We start from the raw sequence: 21,209 nt of genomic DNA, 5'->3' as shown, positions 1-21,209 counted from the left end.
TCTTCACAGGGACGCCGTACAGCATGTATGATAAGTTACTGTTATGTCTCAAAGAAAGCGATTCCCTCAGCCTCCCTCAGCATTTACCGTAAGGTCCGTTTTATTCATGACACTTCCTCCCGTCAAGTTATGAAGAGATTAAATGATATATGTATTGAGGGCCACATAAACAGTGTTAGAGACCATGTTAAAGAATTTGACTGATCAAAATGTTCTCATGTTTTTTGCCATTTTAGATAATGACAGTACACTGATTTATGTTCATGTTTACAATGAGTTTGGTTTTATGTCATTATTTGATGCTTTGAAAACCCAGTAAAACGTTTATTATATCGCAGACTCTGGCTCTGCGTTCATAGCCAGGATATTTCTGCTTCATTTCTGTGCAGTGGGAGCACATGGAGACGTGTCGTCCATATCTGCCACAACTTGTCAAATTGGTGGAGATTGTAGATTAAAAAAATATAAAACGTGGGTTAATATCTACTTCCTACATATAACACATCATCCATTAGAAATGTTTGGAAATAATAGATCTACCTCTCTATGGTCTAAGTTATTCATGTGTTTTCCAGTAATTTATGAGCATGTTACATTACCATAAAAATGTTATTACACCATCTGTCAGAACATATTAAGCTTTGTTACATGTTTGACTGAAGAAAACACATTGTGCAGCCCTTTAGGACTTGGGATGATTTCACGATCGTTCTATTGGGCTCTAAAGGATCTAGCATGTGGAGATAAGCGTTTACTTGGCCTCATTTTTCCTGGAGAGATGAGTCAATTCCATGAAACGAATGACATTCATCGTGAATTTGAAGGCTCGTTGTGCTCCAACAGTGTTCCTCTCCTCCACAGTGCACCCTTACATCACCCTGTTTTCGTTCGTGCTCATTTACCACTTGATCCCAATCCATTCGTTCTCCATCTCAGCAGCATGCTTTGTTCTCAACTATCTCGGTTTGTTGTCCCGAACGCAGTCTTCCGCAGCAGCCATAAACAAACCATTTACCATGCTCCATCGCAGCACTTTGTAGGTTTATCACCAAATGATGCAGCACCTCTGAATCGCTCCTCGCTCCACCCAAAGCCAGTAGACGCACCATTATTTCTCCAGCAGCGCATTTTGGAGAGCAGTCAGTTTGACGGAGCATTTTGAGAAAGGTCTGTTGTTAATGAAAACTTCATCAGGTTGCTGTCGACCACACATTTGAAAAAAAAAAAAAGAAGGTAAACACTGGGTCTTTTTAATGACTATCTCAAACCTCTCCTTCACTTTGCAGCCAACCGGCCGAGGAGCCTCCTGGTGTACATCAATCCCTTTGGCGGAAAGCAGCGCGGGACGCGTATTTACGAGCAGAAGGTGGCTCCACTCTTTCGCCGCGCCTGCATCTCGGCCGATGTGATTGGTATGTCCCTCTCAGTGGTGTTCTTCAACATTTAAATAAAAAATGAGTCCCGGTGGCATCCATATAGATCTCTGTGGCGGCCGTGGCCTCGTGTGGGTACCGCAGAGGCTGGCGAGGATATGATGTGGCTTATGGCGCCATCAATCACATCAGCACCTTAATGGTAGCTGTGATAGTTGATAAGCTCGGGAATCCAAACACATCTATTATTCAATAAGTGCTTGCTACTGCTACACACAGTCTGGTGTGTTGATAGTCCATCAGAGTGAATGCTGCTCACTGGGCTTCCTACGGTAACCATGAATTGCAGGATCGTATCTGTGTTGACATTCTACGGCCAGTGAACAGGTTTACTTTTGAAATATTACTTTTGTTTTTATGGGCTCTGGACTCACTTGCCGGACTAATGTGAAACAGCTGAATTACATTGGCGTGTGCCCTTGTGCCTTTTTTGGAACATTAATCTGCACAACTCGTTCCGGGTTAATAGTCTTTTATTTCAAAATGCCAGTAATAGCTCACTTGCTGTACTCTTCAGTCCACAGAGTCAAGTCATTTTTAGTCTACATGTTCCCTTTCATTGACACTTGTCATTTGTTTCTATAGTTACAGAGCGTGCCAATCATGCCAGGGACCACTTGAAAACAGAGGCCAGTCTGGATAAATTTGACGGGTGAGTGCTCGAGCTTTCAGGCTTTTAACACTGGTACTTCTCCGTGGCATGAATAGAGTTGACTGTTATAAAGCCACTAAGAGGCTCGACCATGAGCTCTATGTCACTTATTGGGTATTAGAGGCTTTTATTTTTTAAGGCCCTGCTGTGTTTAATGACTGGGATAAAGCCCTGCGAGTTTCTCACACTTAACCACCATCATTATGCTGATCTCAGACACTGACCTGACTTCCCTTCTCCACACAGATAAACATCAACAAACTCGTACATGGTCATACAGCAAACAAATTCTAAATGAGTTATTTATATAAAGTATTTATATCCTGCTTTTCCAGTCTTCTCGATCACTCCGAAGGCTTTATACTATAAATCATATCCACCCATTTGCAAACACATTCATATAGTGCATCTATACGCAGCACTTTTCCTATCACACTCTGTTGCTGGCACAGCCTTCAGGGGCTATCTTGGGGTACAGTGTCTTGCCCGAGGACACTTTGGCATGCAGACTTGAAAATTAAGTGGTCAACTGGAGCAAAAGCAGCAGTTTAGCTCTAAAAGCAATAAAATAGCTATTTCCACATTTAACCATCATACCCAGCATGTAGAAGCACTGACAATACAGATAAGTCAATTCACCGTTTATGTTTTCAATTCAAACTGTACACGATGCTGCCGCTCAGGTCTGAGTGAGGGGAGAGTGTGAAGTAAAGTGCAAATGATAATTGTAATCGCACATAAAAAGGTATCAGTAACATGAAAGGGTTTTCCTGCATAGAGCCCAACTCCGGCCTCTGTCTATCAGACATTCATTTCAGCAGCGAGGGGTTAGAGCCATTTTGCTTTCAACTGGCAGTTCAGACAATTTATACGACCACTTCGCTAAGGTTTGGTGAGATAGACCTAAAAGACTGTAATGCAGGTTGGCACCGCGTGATATTCTTATTTATTAGAGGGTTTCACAGTTAAAGCTGCTGCCCAGATGTGTTAATGTCAAGGTTAGAGGTAAGAACTTTGAGCCATGTGTGCAACTTGTCATCTCTCCGTCCAGGGTGGTGTGTGTGGGTGGAGATGGCATGTTCAGTGAGATCCTGCACGGGTTGGTCACCAGGACCCAGACTGACCATGGTGTGGACCAGAACCAACCAGAAGCTGAGCTGGTGCCGTGTTCTCTGCGCATAGGGATCATTCCTGCAGGTGAGCCTTCTCCATCATGCTCAAAGACTATATATGAAGATGGACGACGTGACTGCTCCCCAAAAGTGAAGCCAAAGGCTCTTGATTGCCCCCTGGTGGCTGGCTGCAGTATAGCATCATAAATAATAGGAAATGTTGGCTTCACTACTGGATAGGGTAAGGAAATGGATCCGTGTTGTCCATCTTTTTACACAGCCAATGATTACATCATGTAAAACACATATCCGGGTTTTGAAAACATAATTTGTGGTTTTAGTGGTAATCCCCTCACTTCCCCCCCCCCCCCCCGCTGTTCCTCTCTCCACCCTCACACGAGAATGTGAGACGCCAGGTGTCTCGCTGTTGTCAAAATGTCCCTGGGAAATGGAGGAAATAACTTGTGACTCCATGGTGAAAGTTAAGAACACATACATCGAAGAAGTCCGGCAGTCATAAAGGGAGAGTAGACTGTGTAAGAGGGCTTCAGTCATTCTAATGTACTTGTGAAGACACGTTTGATGCTGGTGTTGGATGGAGGTCGAGTTTCTCTTTAAAATGTACAATTGAGGTGCTGAAGTTTTAAAAATAGACTTAATCGGTCACTCCTGCATAAACCTCCCATCAGAGCTGTAATTGATTCTCATTGTGAGGATCAGCTGATCCCTGAGTTACACAAGAGAAACGCTATGGCAACGGGTCAGGGGGTCCCGCTCGGGCCCCCGTGGAGGGTCAGTCATTCAACGCGATCAATGGGAAACGTGCTGGGTGACACTTTGAAATTGTTTTGAAATTTTCATGATTTGGATGTGGGGATCAAATTATCATCATTATTAGTTTTCCATTACAAAAGCAGATGAATAACAATGTTAGCTGTGAAACACTGTGGTGTCGAATCCTTTCAGACGACCATTCAAAAGGTCTAACATCTTATCATTACACTCCTGCTCAGGTACTTTAATCTGTCAGCAAAAAAAAAACGTCAGGGCCGCCACGATGAAAAGTCTCACTGTTCAACACCTGTTGCCAAGAGGTTTTTAAATGTCAACGCTATGGCTTTTAAATACTTTATTGGTTGGATGTGGTATTAAAAGTGCTTTCTTTTCTTGATGACACCGACTTAAACAGCCCGTCTCATGGCCAAGGCCGGTTTCTCTTCAGTGATTTATAAAATGCACTCAAGAACATTGAATAAGCACAGACATGTTAATGAGCAGTTGTTGATTTCTAAAGGCACCTTGAGGAGTCAGATCGCAAAGGGCGTAAAACAATTGAGGTAGAAGTTTGAAGTAATCATGATATTGATTTTAAGTATTATCGCCCAGCCATACAGTTGTAAACTTGATTCTGTGGTGATTCCTGATTATACTATCACAAAGGACTGTACCGTATCCACCTGGGTGTTGTTTATGATTTCATCGATGTAGTATCAATATTGCTATCAAAGTAATCCTTCGTTATAACTGTGGTACCAAAGTCCTGTGTGCCATACTTCAAATGAGGTCATTCATGGCCTTGTCACATAAACTTCTATAACCACCTTTGGTTTTAAAGAGGATGTCAATTAACCCCCGAAACTTTAAAAGACGATTATTATTCAAGGAAAGTATAAGTTGTACAAAGATCCCCTGTGGGATTCCAAAGGGCTCACTGATGTCGTTATGTGATACTGTCACAAGTGCAGCCATAAATCCATTCATGCACTGAGGATTCCAACAGTGGAAAACATCCTGCACTAAAAAGCGTCTCGACCCCATTGTTGTCCCGGAGATAAAGATGATCTCCCTGTCAAGATGATCTTACTGGCGAGACAGTTTGGGGGAGGATACGCGGATAAAAACTGGAACTTCTCCTCTGAGGATATGTCTTGTGACAGTTCCCGCTCGCTCGTCTGAATATTCCAACAGACTCCTGTGCTTGAGCAACTTAAGGGGGAATAAAACATTGAACATCTGAGGGGCTGAACACCATTGAGCATCTGTGAGCACCACTTAAATCCATTCAAAGTTGGGTGGCTTTTACTGTGTTGCTTCAGAGGAGTCGAATGGCATATGTCACCGCTTTTTCTCCGCACGGCAAAGAGCAGGCGGCGCGGCGCTTGTCAAGAGCGATCGCGAAGTGTTCGGATGTGATTACAAAGCTCCGAGGAGAGGAGGCAGAAAGGGCCAGAGTCAAGAGAATGGGGGAGCTCGTCTTCCTACTCATCTGTGCCCGCCGCCGAGTGACGGGCCTGATCTCCTCCGCCACGCTTCCGTGAGCCATGTCAAAAACATCACTAGTTAGATTTCACTCACTCCTCTCCGTCTTTTATCTGCGGCAGTGGGTCAATTTCACCACTGGAAGGTGATCAAAGTCCGATGGATGGGTCTGAAATTATTGCGCGAGGGGAAAAAAAGAGGGATGGAGCCTTATTGCCTCTCAAGTTGAAAGATTTTATGTCAAACTGAGCATTTCAGCCAGGGTAGGGGGCGGGCCTCTTATCCTTCATTTCCTGGCTGAAGGGAGCTGATGATCGCCCAGGGGTCCGCAGCTCTCCGATTGGTTGACTCCTCACTTCCGCTTAATAAAATAAAATCCCTCAACTGAATATTTCTCACTTGGCAGCAGTTGTACTGTGATGCTGACTTCTTTTAAGAATGTGCTTATGATAAGAATTTCATATCCACTAAAAACCAGAACCCATTTTTTTATTTGTAGAATGAGTCCTGCATCTGATTCACTTCACTTGAACCATCCTTGTAACTATACTGGGATTGGCCGACCAGCCAAACCAGACCTTGACATAGTTGAATGATCCATTCATTTCAAGGAAAAAACACATGGGTCATCTAATGGAACATTAATAAGGGAGAGATGGGGTTTTTCTCTGCAGATAAGATGGGGAAATTCAAAACTGACACAGCAGCAGGGGAAAATGCAGTAAGACATAAATAAAGAATCTAGAATAAGTAAGATAAAATACATTGTTGTGGTTTTTAGTCAAGTGTCTCAACAGCTATAATAAAATGTTCCTGTTGTAAAGTTGAGACAATCCAGATGAAACTGGCCAATCAGACAGAGGCTGAAAAGAGAAGCAGCAGAAATGGAAATATGAGGAAACATTAGAGCATGTAAACCTTTTCAAGTAACAACCCAAAATATGAACCTGAATACGAGCATATTGTTTCCTCCAAATAGTGAATGTTTGTTTTTGTTACAATCAAATCTATGCGTCTGACTCTCTTAAATGGAACGCTAACCATCGACCTATGTGCCTCTCGTCCACCAGGGTCCACCGATTGCATCTGCTTTGCCACAGTGGGAACCAACGACCCAGTGACTTCTGCTCTACACATCATTGTGGGTCAGTAGAAAAGCTTGCAGCGCACGTGTTGTGTATCTCAGTGGGTTCAGGGTTGCCTCCTGTTTCCCTCTCATAGGGTTTGTGTAACAAGTCACAACAACCTGTGGATGATAATCACAGCAGCCCTCTGTTTGAGTTGCATGCTTTAACCGCCACAAAGCCACGTGCCAGCTCACAGCCTCCACTGGACTTGTCTCCCCAGGTGACACTCAGCCGATGGACGTGTGCTCGGTTCTCCACGACGACGTCCTCCTCCGATACTCGGTCTCGCTGCTCGGCTACGGCTTCTACGGAGACCTGCTGACAGACAGCGAGAGGAAGAGGTGGCTGGGTCCGGCCAGATACGACCTGTCAGGTACGAGGGCCCCGGCTCTACAAACTCGACTGACTGTCCAGGCTAATCCTGCTGTGGCTCACCGGTCTCAGAGCTTTAATGACCACACGCCTGCTTATATTAATGTCGGGTAAAACAACTGGAGTTGATCCCGGAGCTTCCTGGTCCCGCTCCAGGTCCAGGATTCAGGGGGATTAAAGATATAAATAATACACACAGCCTCCGGCTCGCACTCCCGTGTAGTTCTGCAGTGAGACTCACTTCCACCACCTGAATCACTAACACCTCCAAGATTTCTCTTTGCACTGGGGCCACACATAAATACTCACATTCATTGTGGTCTAAAGGCACCCACCATGTGATGCCAGTTATGGAGCCAGGCTAAATTAAAGTAGAGCCAACTGTACAGAGGAGAAAAACTATCTTGAAATGGAAACCTGGGGCCTTGTTTATCAACGCATGCATAAAACAAGTCCTTAAGTGTGTCTCAGCATGAACACAAAAGTTTGCATTTAACTCTGACATCTTTACACTATGATGCACTGTGCTGTAAAGCAGCAAGCACACAGGCAACAGGCAACAAAATCTTTAGGTTTATTTTATGTCTTTTCCCACAAGGATACCAGTGTTAAAACATAAGATTTCACTGTGTCTTTTTTTTTATTTGTTCTTATACAACAACAACCCAATATAAGCAGGGGTGTTGCCCCCGAGCCGAGACGGGGCTCCTGAGAGTCTCGTTCTGTTAGTCCGAGAATTCTATGACTATTTAATATAAATGTTGAAGAATTCATTATCCCATTCATTTATATTAATAGATTTATTAGCAATAATGGAATGCTATTGGTCTGGTTTTTTATTGGTCGTGATATCACGAAATTGCAAAAAACTGACCAAATCAGCCTTCTCTCTCTATCTGTAAGATATATGCATTTCATGAATTTATCACCAATTCGTATACGAGCACCGTATATGAAACGGATTTATGGACACAAAACCAAAACTGTGTGGAAACGAGTGAATCAAGGACAAAACGATCACACTACACTGCATTTCTGAAGGAGGCCACTGGACTGCATTAAACTCAACCAGACATGACGCATGTTAACTTCCAGCGGCTTCGATAGAGAAAAAGACGAGTATTGCAGTTGGTTATGCGGATGACACATTTCTCCTCTTAATTGTCTCGTCAAATACAAAAACACATTGACAAGCAGTCCGTGGCCCACACTGTGTGGTTTTTTCTTCCAGGGGTGAAAACTTTCCTGAGCCACAAATGCTACGAAGGCACCGTCTCCTTCCTCCCCGCCGGGGACGACGTGGGGAACCCGAGGGACGAGCTGCTGTGTCGATCCGGGTAAATAAACCATCGCAGATATCTATTTCCCTGCCGCCTCCCGACACTCTTTCAAAAGGTGCTAACTTATCTGATGTGCTGTAGTTCAATAGCGGCGCTGCACCTGCCAGAGCTTAAATGGGCCAGTTTTACGGTGTCAGGTAGCCTAACTGATTTATGGCGGACCCAAAACACGTTGGCTCTTTTCTGAAAAGTGCTTGACTAAGTGCTTTGTTGTTTTTTTTCTGTTTGAGATGCAGACATTGTTTGCATTTGTTACGGCGACTGAAAAGAGGGCTGAGAGCCATTAATCTGTAAAAAATAACGCCATGTTCCCCGACAGCTCACTTCACCATAAAAAAGTGGTTTGACTGCGCTGCACAAAGGGCGCCCTTGACTTCTGTGAGCAGCTCTGATATAAAAACCCTCTGATATTTAAAACGCAGGTACAGTGCACTTCAGTTGAAGATGGACCCGATTCATTCCCGCTTAATGAATCATTTAGGCTTGTTAGGGAGCTGATGGTTCGATGACTGTGAAAACAAAGTGACGCTCATGTTTCAGGTGCCACGTGTGTCAGCGCAAGGCCTCGTCGAACGGCAAGCGGCGGGAGATGTCAGCGGAGAAGGAAAAGTCTGGTAAAGGTACGAGTTCGGGGGATGTTCCTGGGAATGTGTCAAATAAATCATTTCTGCCTCGTTATCGGCTTGTTTGTCTATTTCGAAAACCGCTTGTGAAAATGAGCATTTCTAAACCTGTGGTAGGAGAGGAGGAAAAAACAAAGCAGAGACGAGACAATCGCACAAAGACTTTCTTTTCTCTTGAAGTAACACACACACACACACAATCACACAAAACCAAATCAGGGGAGATTTGCATTTTGCTCTCTTTTCAAAGTGTATAAAAGTGTTTTCTTTCGGGGCTATTTTGTCCCTCCCTCGGGAGCACGCTGAAACTGTTGATGAGATTCTTGATGAGTTATTGACGAGAAAATATAAAACGATTTTAGTGACAGTGCACGACACCCCCCCCCCCCCCCCCCCCCCCCCGCCTTGGAGGCTTTTTTGTGTCCCTATCGATTTCCAAATCTCCATAATCCACCCCCTTCACCCTGCTTGATCAGTTTACTTGTTCCTCGATGAGACTGGTGTGTGTGTGTGCACTCAGCTTTGGGTAGGACAACATTACCTCACCTAATCCATCGCCTGTCCCCCCCCTGACCATGGGACACACACACACACACACACACACACACACACACACACACACACACACACACACACACACACACACACACACACACACACACACACACACACACAGACTTCATTATCTACAATCCTCTCAACACATGCAGCACAAGCCTCTGGAGGCTGATGAAATACTGACTCCTGTTTGGGTGCACATGTACGTGTGTGTGTGTCTGTGTGTGTATGTGTATGCGTTCTTTCCCTCTCTAATTAGTGTCCTGATGTTTAATTCCAGATTTCTCTATCCTGGCTAACTGAGGCTTCCTATGGCACATGTGTGTGCGTGTGTTATCTTGTGTAAATATTCAAGCGAGCGCAACCTGTTTGTGTGTGATGTGTGACAGACTCCCACTAATCAGGATGAAATTTGGCTCTGCCGGCTCTGAGGGGGGGGGTTCGCCTCACGCCACCACCGCTGCTTGCTTTGCGATCCTCTCTTTCTCCTTCCTGGCGTGGGAAATCTCCGACAACTGCTAAATCAATGAGGCACGACACACTCACTCTCTCTGCAAATGAGCCCCAGCCTCTCCTCCGAAAGCAAACACTCATTTGGAAACATTTCAGCTAATGAAGAGCCTGAAGGCCACAGTTGGATCTGTTGTTTAGTTTTTTGGGAGTTTTTTTTTTTTTTTTTTTAAATTTCGCTTTAATCACTTCTTCCCAATTAGAATATTGTTGTTTTTATGTAGCCTCAGCGGGCTTGTTATCATCGGTTCGCGTTATCACCTCCGTCGGTTTGTTTTGCGAAATGAGGGGGAAAGGTAATGAATCGTTTTGCTTTGCGAGATCATATAATTTTCCCTCCGAGAGGCTCGTAAAAACAGTCAGATGCTAATTTGGACGTCTGTGATCACTTTTTTGCAGCTCACTCCGCTGACTATCACGCCGGTGACAGGCGCCTCCGCTCCCACGGGTGACGCCACTGTGTCTTTTTGATACGCCGTCGCTTGTAAACAGTCGCTTAATCTCCGAGGAGCAGGGCGGCGATTTGTGAAGTGCAGCCATCGCGTCTGTCACTTGAGACTCGGGGGCCACGGCTGCGTCTAATCACAACAAAACAACTTGAAGTGAACGCAGCCTGTCTTCCATCTCCACGACTTATCTCCAGATAAGGCCGAGCCCCTTCCTCACCCAAACCTAATTGCGTTTTGGCACAGAAGACATTTCGGCTTCTGTATCAAAGTTTCTATCTGGGCTCAGTCGCCAGGGTAACGCCGCTCTGAGGCTTCCAGCCAAGACATCTGGATCTTAATGGAGCCTCATCAGCAACTCTGCCGTACTGTGACAAGCTTGGGACTTAACCTCAGGACTCATAAAGCCCTCGGAAAAAAATACACAGCGTGATTTCAAAACCAAATACCGGCTCGAACACAGATGATTGGTTTCAGAAACTGGAGGCTGAGAGGAATTTAGTAGTTTATATTTATCTCTCATCTATTTCACACGTATGCACGTCTCACATACAAAACACAGACAAACTCGAGTGCTGTGCTGTAAAGTCATAATCGCAGTGCAGCATATTCACTGCGGCACCGGCTCTCTTCATTTTACATCGTCAGTGTCAGACGGAGGAGCTTTAATGCTGCAGGAAAAGAGAGCAGCTTAATAAATGCTTGGTGGACGAGGCCCGACGCTTGATTTTTTAATTTTTTATTTTGGCTTCAAACCGACTGGTCTCCCAGTGTGAACGTGCCGAATTTCATTTGATTTCAAGCGAAGGGAGTCCACTTATTTGGTCTAGAGTTATTTGGAGCTTGCTGCCTGCTAAAAAACCTCACAGGCGACTTTTTAAATATTTAAACTTGCCTACAGTGGTTTTGTGTAGCATCACAACAACCAATATATAAAAAAGCTCACATTCACCTTAAAAGGGCAGGATTCAGTTGTATTATTATTTTGTTTGTTTCATTTTTTCCTCATCCAAAAATACATTCAAAAAAATTCTATCTCTATGTTAGAGCACGGTTATAAACCCTTTTGGTTGACAATGCCATTGGCTGCCATCATTTGTCATCCCTGCTCTCTGATTGGCTGAATCAGTATGATTTTTTTAATTCTAAACCCTGGATATCTTCCCTGTATTTTTTGTTAGTTATTATCCTAATAACTAACAAATAAACAAGGCAGAAAAAAATGAAACCTCCTTAGACAAGGTATCAAACAAGTGGATATACTTGTTATTACGAGATTTATTTAATCAAGATCAACTCGTCAGACACATTAATCCAAACTGTGAATTTAAAAGGGTTGCACAGAAGTATAGTAAACATGGTCATACTGATAATAACCCTTGACCCCTGTTTCAGATGACGACAGTGGTTTGGGTGTGATCCGTGGAAAGTTCATCGCCATTAACGCCGCCAGTATGAGCTGCGCGTGTCCCCGCAGCCCACAGGGCCTGTCGCCATACGCCCACCTGGCCGACGGCACCACCGACCTCATCCTGGTCAGGAAGTGTTCCCGTTGGGACTTCCTCAGACACCTTCTCCGACACACCAACCAAGACGACCAGGTAGGAGAGAGGCCGCTGGTGTTAACACGTGCAGCCTTAACTGGCTCTGTATATTCTCTATCTGCAGCTTGTCTCCCCCCCCACACCTCATATGGCAGTTTACAGCACATGAGCACTGGGCATGAGTGCAACGTATTTCAGAGCTGAAATGAGCCAGTCAATTCGATATGAGTTGGATCCAGCAGGGATAAAAGAAGCCCCGTCTTCAAAGGGCGAAGAAATCTCTCCAAAAACCACAAAACTTTTGAGACGATTTCATTTCAAAACGCCCCCCCCCCCACCAATCGCCCGCCCTGCTGCAGAGTTCAGTGCTCGGCATCAAGCGTTTCTCCATCTGTGCGCTGATGAATTGAGAGCGTGTTAAGTCTGTGAATGAGCCCGCTTGCTGTGCTAGCACCTCCGTTTGCTGACTCCGCTCAATTTCCCAACTATGGTTCAATTTAGTTCAAATGCCTCAGCCCTTGTGCCTTCCCACGTATCATAAATAACCTCCACCTGGGTCCGGAGAGGCGCCGGTAATCGCTGCATCAGGGATATGCTGTATACTAGAAAGCAGGCTGATACCAGACTAATGCCCTCTTAGGGTAGCGCAAGTATTACCAGGGGAAGTCTGGTGATTAGTAATTATTACCTCAGGAAAGTCCTCGGGAAAGTTTATCCCATTTAGAAGAATCGTGTAGAGTAATTTGAGTTGCTGCCTCGGTACAAGAAAATGCATTGCAAAGTGTATTTTCAGCCAACACTGACATCCTGAGGTGAGTTTAAACTCTTTGAGATCAACATTTTGCCTCGTGCTCACGACTTTGTGCATCAAAAGGAAGAGTTTAACCCTCGGCGTCAGGTAAAACCGAGAGATGATGTTTTTAGAGAAACGAGAGCAGATGATGGTGAAATGTATTAACTGGAGGAAATTGGATGCGGCTCTGTGACATGAAGCGTGTCCTTGGATTGCTTCCATCCAGACGACATGAAAATGGTGACACGCTGAATGTAATTACCAGCGTGTGCGTGGTGAAGGTCAAATTACCAACTTTTCCCAGGTGATACTGCTACAGAGACGCATTAAATCAGTTTTATGACAGAATATTACAGTAAATTTCAATAATGAGACACGAGCAAGATGTTACTGTATCAATATAAGACACCTCGAGCAGTGATTCTAACAAAGGGTTACCGACCCTCACAGGAGCTGTGAAATGATTTCTGGGGGTCTCCAGGTGGCTGTGGAGAAAAAATAAATCATTGTACAACAACCATTCGTATATTCTGCTTTATAGGTTCTCTGGCAATAGAACGTCTGTGTTCACACATACAGCCGCTCAGGAGAATGTCCAGAGATTATCTGGAGCACATGTGCACCTTACCTTCAGAGAGACTCCCTTTACAATCACCTAACTCTAGATAATCTCCATGGATGCTCCAGAGGGGTTGTATGCGTGAACACGAGTGTCCAAGCTCCTGACATTCTCCGGGGTTTTCACAAGGGGGCCGGTAGGAGAAACTCTGCAAGATGTCAGGAGCCTCTTACTTGGATATTTGGGCTCACACATTCCTGGAGAATATCTGCGTATATCTTGAGTTCTTTGCATGTCACTCACTTTAAAATCACTTTGCAATTTGTTGACTAATCAAAGTTTTTAGGACCATTTAATTCTGCACTCCTGGTTAGATGTTGAAGATCCAGTGACCTTTACTCCAGCGCCACCAGCATGTTTAACACTTTTGATTTACCATGAAAAAAGAAACGTGATTTATCGTAAACCTTTGCCTCGGGATCACAGTATATCTCAGTATCCCTGCTCTGGTGCCGGCAGTTAAGAAAGACTCCAGCTTCGGGATGTCTTGGCTGCTTTCCTTGCAGCAGCCTAACGGTAGACAAGTGGTCGTAGGAGCGGGCGGAGCGGGACTTTGCATCAGAGTTCACTTAATATCAGCATCACTGTCCAGCCAAGCAGAGAGAAACAAGGAGTGAGAAGCCACTAAGCGTATTCATGGCCTTGTCAGAAAGCCTTTTAGGCAGACCGACCGGCATGAATGCAAAACGGCTGCAGTCATAAAGTGGGTCTGATGTGAAATAAATGGCTGTCACTCCGCTTTTCGAGACGACGGAGGAAGAGGAGGAGAGGAGAGGGAGAGAGAACGGAGGAGGAGAAAAGAGGAGAATAGAGAGAAAGTTCCACAACGTGAAGTTGGAGAAAAGAGTGCGGCCGACCGAGCTGAACCTTTCTGCGCCGCAGAGGGAGATGAAAGGGGATTCTGACAAAATAATTTATTTTCACCTCGCTCTCCCTCCACTCTTCACTCCTCTGGCATTAACATGTTTTTTTTTTAAAGCACCTGAACTTTATCCCGACCTCCTCTCTCCCTCCTTCCATTTTAGATTTGTTCTCCTGTTTGCTGTTTTATGGTAAATAGTGGAAATGAAGGATAAACCCACATGTAGTTTTGCACTTCATTACAAAATCAGTAGGAGTCCTTGAAAGAGACAATAGAGGAGATATTAAATTTTTACCTCTCACCAGGAGATTGCGAGCAAAAAAAAAAGGAAATTACATACCAAGGAATCGGTTTACCGTGCAATGCAATCATCATATTTCAGAGAAATGGTCCACTGCCCATTTTCAGGGTTGATTTGTGTATAAACTAAAGTAGTTTAGACGTTTAGATGTTCAAAAAGTTTATGTTGTTTTCTGAAGACGGCCTGAGCTCAGCGTGAACACTAATGGATTTAGTTTCAGTGATGATGCAATTGTTTTATTGTTCTGACTTCAAGTAGAGCCATAGACCCAATAATGGAGATTAAGCAGAAAAACATTTAAAAAATAAACAATAATTATTATTATAGTAATAGTGCTTCTTAAAATAAAGTTGCAAAGTGCTTCACTTACAAAAAACACAAGGAAGAATACATTAAGACACATAAAAACAAGTACAAACTCAGCTATGAAAGAATAAATAAAGAATAAAAACACTTAACGTGTGACAGAGATTTAAGTATCACCTCCCAAAACTATAATGAAATAAGAAATAGAAGGAATGCGGTACAATGAAATCTCATCTTATGCTTTGAATCAGAGGAAGCTACTGAGGTCTCAATAAATGGACTGACTGTTCAATAACGTGACAAAATTATTTCTAGAAATATTTTTTAAACCCTATTCGGAGTTCGTTAACAGAATTTTCAGCATCAAAACTGAAAATCTTAAATTAGCTTTTGCTCCAGAAAATCATGCCTCTACAAGTGAATGTAACATAAGTCTTTTATTTTTTGTTCTTACTATTCATTTAACAGATAGAAATTATGAATAAATATTCAGCTAAACATCCGGAAGATTTGTTTATTCTAATTTTCAATAGAATGTTTTGGGATAAAACGTAATTTACCATTAAAACATTCTTAAGTTCTTAGGTAATAATTTATGTAATCGAAGGTAATAACACAAAATAAATAAAACTCCTTAAATCATTCAAGAGACTTGGGGTCTGTAACCTCTGCCCCATCTGTAGCCACATCTGTTCCTTCATCCGTTCATCTCTCCATCCCCCTCCTCTCTTTCATCCACTCCTGCATCTGTCTCCATCTCCCTCCCCCCAGTTTGACCACTCCTTTGTGGAGGTCTACCGCGTGAAGATGTTTCGCTTCCTGCCGCGGGACCAGGAGCCGGTTTCGCTCGAGGACCAGAGTGAGACTGGGTTAGAGAAGACTGCCTCCGGTCCCATGTGCTCCGTCCAAACAACCTCCTGCAGCAAAGCCCACAGCAGCTGGTGCTGCGACGGGGAGATCCTGCCCCACGCCGCCATCCAAGTCAGGTAACCAATCGACTGCACTCTCCAAATAAACCATAGGACGACATGACAGCTCCCTCAAAGTGAAGCCAAATCATCTGAATAGCTCTGTGGTGGCTGAGGCTGACGGATAGTTCATTAACCCCGCCTCATCTATGTTAGTGGATGGGACTTGGACCAAAATAAAACACAACTTCAAAATACATTTACAGTCTGCTACAAGCTTTAATTCTTTTCAAACTAAACTATTCTGATTGCTGCAGACTTCTATTGAGTTTCTACCTGGTCTCTTGCTACTTTTTAGATAGATATGTGGAAATGTCCCCTATCCAGAGGTGGGTGTCCTGTATGCACCATTACAGCCACTGAACCAAAGTAAAGGAAAAATATCAATAATTATAATAATAATAATTGAATGGTGAGGATTCATTTTCAGAGGACCATAAATTCCAGAATTAAAAACAGATAATTGAGATATTTTATTCTAGACCAAAGAAGCGTGGCTCTAAATTGTCCGTGTGAGTTTCCAGTGCACTGTGAGCCCAGAAGTCCCAGGCACATAGAACATGGTTTATTCCTCCCTATGTTCATGACACTCAGTAACATTTTAGGGAAATTTAAACCAACATTAAAGCCGAATACCCAAAAGAAGAGTCTTTACCCTGAATAGCCAGCCATGGTGGTGCAATGGGTATGAGCTCTGAGAGTGTTTCAATACTTCTTCCATTACAGCGCCTCTACAATATTATGTGCACAGATTCAAAGCCATTTGCCAGTCGTCATCTAAGCACAGAGTGATCCTGCCCGCCTGCCTGCCTCATCATCATTTTCGTCACAGGCTTCGAAATACAGAGAATAAGCAGGCACGGTGGGAAAATGATTGAAATGTGCCTTTCTTTAGCAGGCAAAATTCGTCTGTGTGCCAGTGTTAAAAAGCCATGTACACGAGCAAACATTCATCACTACAAGTAACAATAACTTGTTTTTTTTTCCACTGCTGGCTGCCAGGGTTCTTATTCATTCTCTACAACGGATTTTGTCTTTCTTATTGTTTTCAGTTGAGCAACTTTATGGCTTATAAAAACAGAAAAGCATGGAATATGTCGCTTGAGATAACTTTACTGTGTGTTAGGAGCATAGACTGTGAATAAAGATGGACGACGTGTCTCCGCTTCCTCCTGTTGTACAACAATTTAAGATAACACAATACCGTTGTTTCTATCTTGGGCTTTTTTTCCATAAGAGTCTGCGAAGTAGTGATTGTTGTGTTGAGCCGTGGTATCGAGGTCCCACCCACACACATGCTACAACAACAACAAGGCCAAATTTAAAATCCTGCAAAATGCAAATATTAATATGTAAAATTTTGAATATCAGTGAAAAGTAAGGAAGGAGCTGTCCTACTTGGTGAGACAGGAATGACAGCAGTCGTGCCATTAGCTCTGCAGAGACTCTTTCATTGTTCTCTGCTGGATCATCCCGGCACTGCGGTGGAACCAGCCACTCCTCATTATTCCGTCCCCGTCCGCACCTCAGCCTACCTCACTATCAGATCTCTATACAACCAGCGGGCCGCCGAGCCACGCATCATTTATTTCATGCTCCATTGTATTTTGCCAATGATGCATGGCGCTGTAATGTGGCTAATTTAATGGCCCTTCCCGTGTTAAAAGGCTACTCCCCTTTAATTAAAGCAGAAGTCCGTCCTTTTATTGCCTCTTCCGCTCTGCTAATCGTTCTAAGAGTGAGCCAGCCAGAGTGCGGATAATTAATGGTGATGGCCCGGGCGAAATAGAAAGAAAGTCAGAAAGAAGGAGGTGAAGAGTTTTATTTGGGAAGTTGCACATATGTTTGGAAGAGAAAGTCAAGGTGCAAACAAATGACACAAGCTGAACCAACGCTAAATATGCTGCTGTACTTTGATTTACGTGATGTTCTGAGTCTTTTGGGGGGTTTACATGATGTATTACAGGAAATAAACCTTTCTCATTCAGCTGAAAAGGAGAAGTTATCATGCCACTCCAGTATTCCAACCGCAGCTGAAGCCTGCAAGTAAACAACAGGTGTTCCAGTAGAAACACAGGTGCCAGACAAAGCCACAGGCGATACAACACTACTGTACTGTTTTAAATCAGTGTACTTTTACTTGTATGAATCAGGGTGTGTTATGCATGTCAATAAAGTACGTCAGGCCCATCGGATTTATAACATCTGTTCTGGCAGCTCTTTATACTTAACACACTACAAAAACCGGCTCACTTAAAAGTTTGTGTCAAGTTTGCCTACAGGGGCGCCGTTCCATTCCGTTTACATCCGCCACATGGACAGTGAAGTGTCATCGAAATGAGCATAGTCGTTAAGTTGATGGTTAGTTACGCTAAACGATGTGTCATGTTTGTGTTTTTTCTCTGTAGTGTCCAGTGCCAGCTGATCAGGCTGTTTGCCCGTGGTATCGAGGAGCAGCAGCAGTGTGTTTCTGAAGACCCCTGCACACTGTGGGCCCCGGAGCCAAACACACACTGAGTGAGTGGACTGAGAGCTGGATGGGCCACTAGAAAAACACAAACTCTGCAAAAGTTTTCCTGGAAAACTGCACATCACATAAGTGTAAACTCCAAATGGTGGCATCCACGTCTCTCTTTCAGTGTGTTTGCCGGAGGGAAACGTGCACTATCTGCAGAAGAAGTGACGGAATGATTGAAAAAGATGGAAAACTGCCACTATCAGCCATAAGAAAATGAAAGATGGAGATCCAAAGAGACTGTTTGGATTTTCACACGTCCACATGAAACAGAGCTGACCTGGACTGAGCTGGATTCATGGACTCAAAGCAATCAGACAAAGGTTTCCACGCTGCCATGAATGAGAAGGCAAATAGGATTTCTCCCTATACACAGAGGAGGGACAGCCAAGGAGATACAGCTTTGTGAGAAGGATGAATTAGAGAAATACCTGTGAAGTAAACTGATAATATGAAAAGATTTTAAATGCCTAGGCTGCACCAAAAAGACCCACGCAGGTAATCTGCTGGTCCTTTTTGGCACAAAAAATATTTCATTTTCTTTTCACCAAGGTTAAAGCCGATACGAGCCAGGGGCACTAATGAAAAGAACTGAATACCCTGCTAATACACTAACAGGACCCCGGTGGCTTCTGGGTAATAAGGCAAAGTGGTTGCTAAGTGATTCACTGGGTCTCAGCACTGCTGCGCTGCACCTGTGGCTCCCAGCTCTGCTCCCCTCTGGCTGAGAAGCTACCGGCAGTTCAGTCATCGCCTGGGATCAGCCAGAACTATACGTTGATAATGTTACTAGAGATAATCTATTGTACGGCTCTGAAATTAGCAGGTCAAGCTGGTCTTGATGTGTCTGAAGAAAGGTCCCTGCAGAAGGACAGCGGCAGCTTTTATTATTCCTACTGCTGCTTCAATAAAACTTCATAGAACTGCCTCTATGATAATAATATCTAAACGAAATGAAAATGTGTGTATGTGTGTTTGAGTGTCCGAATGTCTATCTATTGTTATGAGGGACAATTTTGGTTCAACACCATATATCCTTACAAATTCAAAGGACTGTTAGAGGGTTAAGACTTGGTTTTTTCTTGGAGTTGGGGTTAGGCATTTAGTTGTGATGTTTAAGGTTAAGGTAAGGGGCTAGGAAATGCATCATGCCAATGAGTGTCCTCACACGTATAGAGAAACAAGTGTGTGTTTTTGTGTGTACGTGTTTGCAACGGTGCCAATGTGCTGAGTTTGTTTTATCACAATTAGCCTCATGACTGCTATTTTGCAGATGCTCTCTCACTGCAGCCAACACACTGCTAAAACAAGTATCTAGACAGGCACACACACAAACACACAGTTTCTCTAATGCACACACACACACACACACACACACGCTCTTTAACTTTTAACACCATAAAAGCTCTGTCCACTCTTTGAATCCTCTCCAGTTTAGTTAATACTCACTCAGAATGTCTGTGATGCTTCACCTTCAGCACTGGCTTTTGACAATCTGCACTTTGAGTCTCAGATGCTTTTAAGGCCTCAACACAAACATGTGCCTACAGCAAGGATTGTTTGAGAATTTTAGCAATTAGTGACTGACAATGCAAAAGCTGAAAAAAGTCCAGATGAAAATTGGAAGTGTCTTTTCTCTTTTGTGTAATAAACGTTAAAGGTTCGGCGTGCAGGATTTATTGCCATCTAGTTGTAAATGTGCCTATTACGACCAATTAAACCAGCCTTGCCTCATGGACCCTTCAAGTAGGAGAACATGTGGTGGCTACACAGGTTGTGCTAACATGTGAAGGTCCTCTTGAGAGCCGGTGTTTGGTTTGTCCTTTCTGCCATTTTAGGCCAATTAAAACACAACAATTCCGCTCGGCTAGCTAACATTGGCACGTGTTACATGTCCTTACATTATACAAATCTGGCTAGCATTAGCCCAGCTCATAATAAGACGACAATCTTGTATCACAACTCAAAGTAACTAATATTTGGTTTCACTTTGTGAGGAGTAAAAGTCGTTGATGAGGAAACCCCAGGCTCACAAAGCTCAGATGTCAAGAATATAATATACGCTGATTTCTTAGCAGAAGATAATTTGCATTTCAGCTTGACAAGTTTTTTTATTTAATCTTGTTGTGCTCCCCGTATTTGTGAAAACACAAATGAAACTGTGATGTGAGCAGATACTGTGATGTAAGTAGACTTGACCTATTTTATGGAAATGCTTAATAAAGTGCCTCTGAAGTGCGTCTCTCTGTCCTGTGTGTTATCTCCACGCTGTGTTGGACGCCACTGATGTTCCATTCCCTCCTTTTCTTTTTCTCTCCCACTCATGCACAGAAAGGTCAGAACACCCTTGCTCTGGCTTTCTCAATCTTTCTCTGTCTCCCCCTGTATGAGTGGAATTTAATGGGGTGCTCTGATGTGAGCGAGATGTTTCATTAAAGAACATCAAACATCAAAGGTCTCTGCTGAGATGGAGTGGTATTTCAAGCTGTGCTCATTCTGCACACAGTCTGGAGCTTGTTTCTTCTTTTCGATACCGCCAGGCAATTGCAAAAGTGTCAGGCGGGCAAAGGAGAAGGGAAGGTGGAATTTGGCATCCGTGTTGTTCAAAAATATCAATCCATAGTCGGAGTGATCCCGATGATGATGCATGCTGATGATCAAACTTTTGATCTGTGAGTGGAGCTCATGGAATCTGGTTCCAAAATATACCACAACAGCAAAAGTCTGTTCCTCACCAACAGTTAAAAGGCAGTGCCAGAGCAGCCATTCAATGTCCATAAGATCTCCTACCCTGTAAACTGTTACTGATCACTTTACTTCAAAGAAAATGTCAAGGCTTCAGCAAACTCAACTCACTTGTATTTGTATA

The 21,209-nt window shown here is 43.6% G+C and overlaps 1 protein-coding gene across 1 annotated transcript in view; it reads left to right on the top strand.

The window, feature by feature from the left end:
• The window catches only part of cerk (ceramide kinase), a 35,756-nt gene extending 15,176 nt beyond the window's left edge, over positions 1-20,580 (top strand). The window contains exons 4-13 of the mRNA XM_053414888.1: positions 1,287-1,412; positions 2,019-2,085; positions 3,137-3,282; positions 6,527-6,601; positions 6,804-6,956; positions 8,187-8,292; positions 8,836-8,915; positions 11,828-12,033; positions 15,629-15,843; positions 18,234-20,580. Of these exons, the coding sequence (XP_053270863.1) occupies positions 1,287-1,412; positions 2,019-2,085; positions 3,137-3,282; positions 6,527-6,601; positions 6,804-6,956; positions 8,187-8,292; positions 8,836-8,915; positions 11,828-12,033; positions 15,629-15,843; positions 18,234-18,342 (1,283 nt within the window). The 3' untranslated portion in view covers positions 18,343-20,580. The remainder of the gene's footprint in view (positions 1-1,286; positions 1,413-2,018; positions 2,086-3,136; positions 3,283-6,526; positions 6,602-6,803; positions 6,957-8,186; positions 8,293-8,835; positions 8,916-11,827; positions 12,034-15,628; positions 15,844-18,233) is intronic.
• Positions 20,581-21,209: the final 629 nt, after the last annotated feature.

The sequence above is a fragment of the Pleuronectes platessa genome, chromosome 22 (assembly GCF_947347685.1).
Source record: "Pleuronectes platessa chromosome 22, fPlePla1.1, whole genome shotgun sequence".
In the NCBI taxonomy this organism is placed as follows: domain Eukaryota; kingdom Metazoa; phylum Chordata; class Actinopteri; order Pleuronectiformes; family Pleuronectidae; genus Pleuronectes; species Pleuronectes platessa.
The sequence above is the reverse complement of the archived record's forward strand: the minus strand, read 5'-3'. Positions and strand labels throughout refer to the sequence as shown.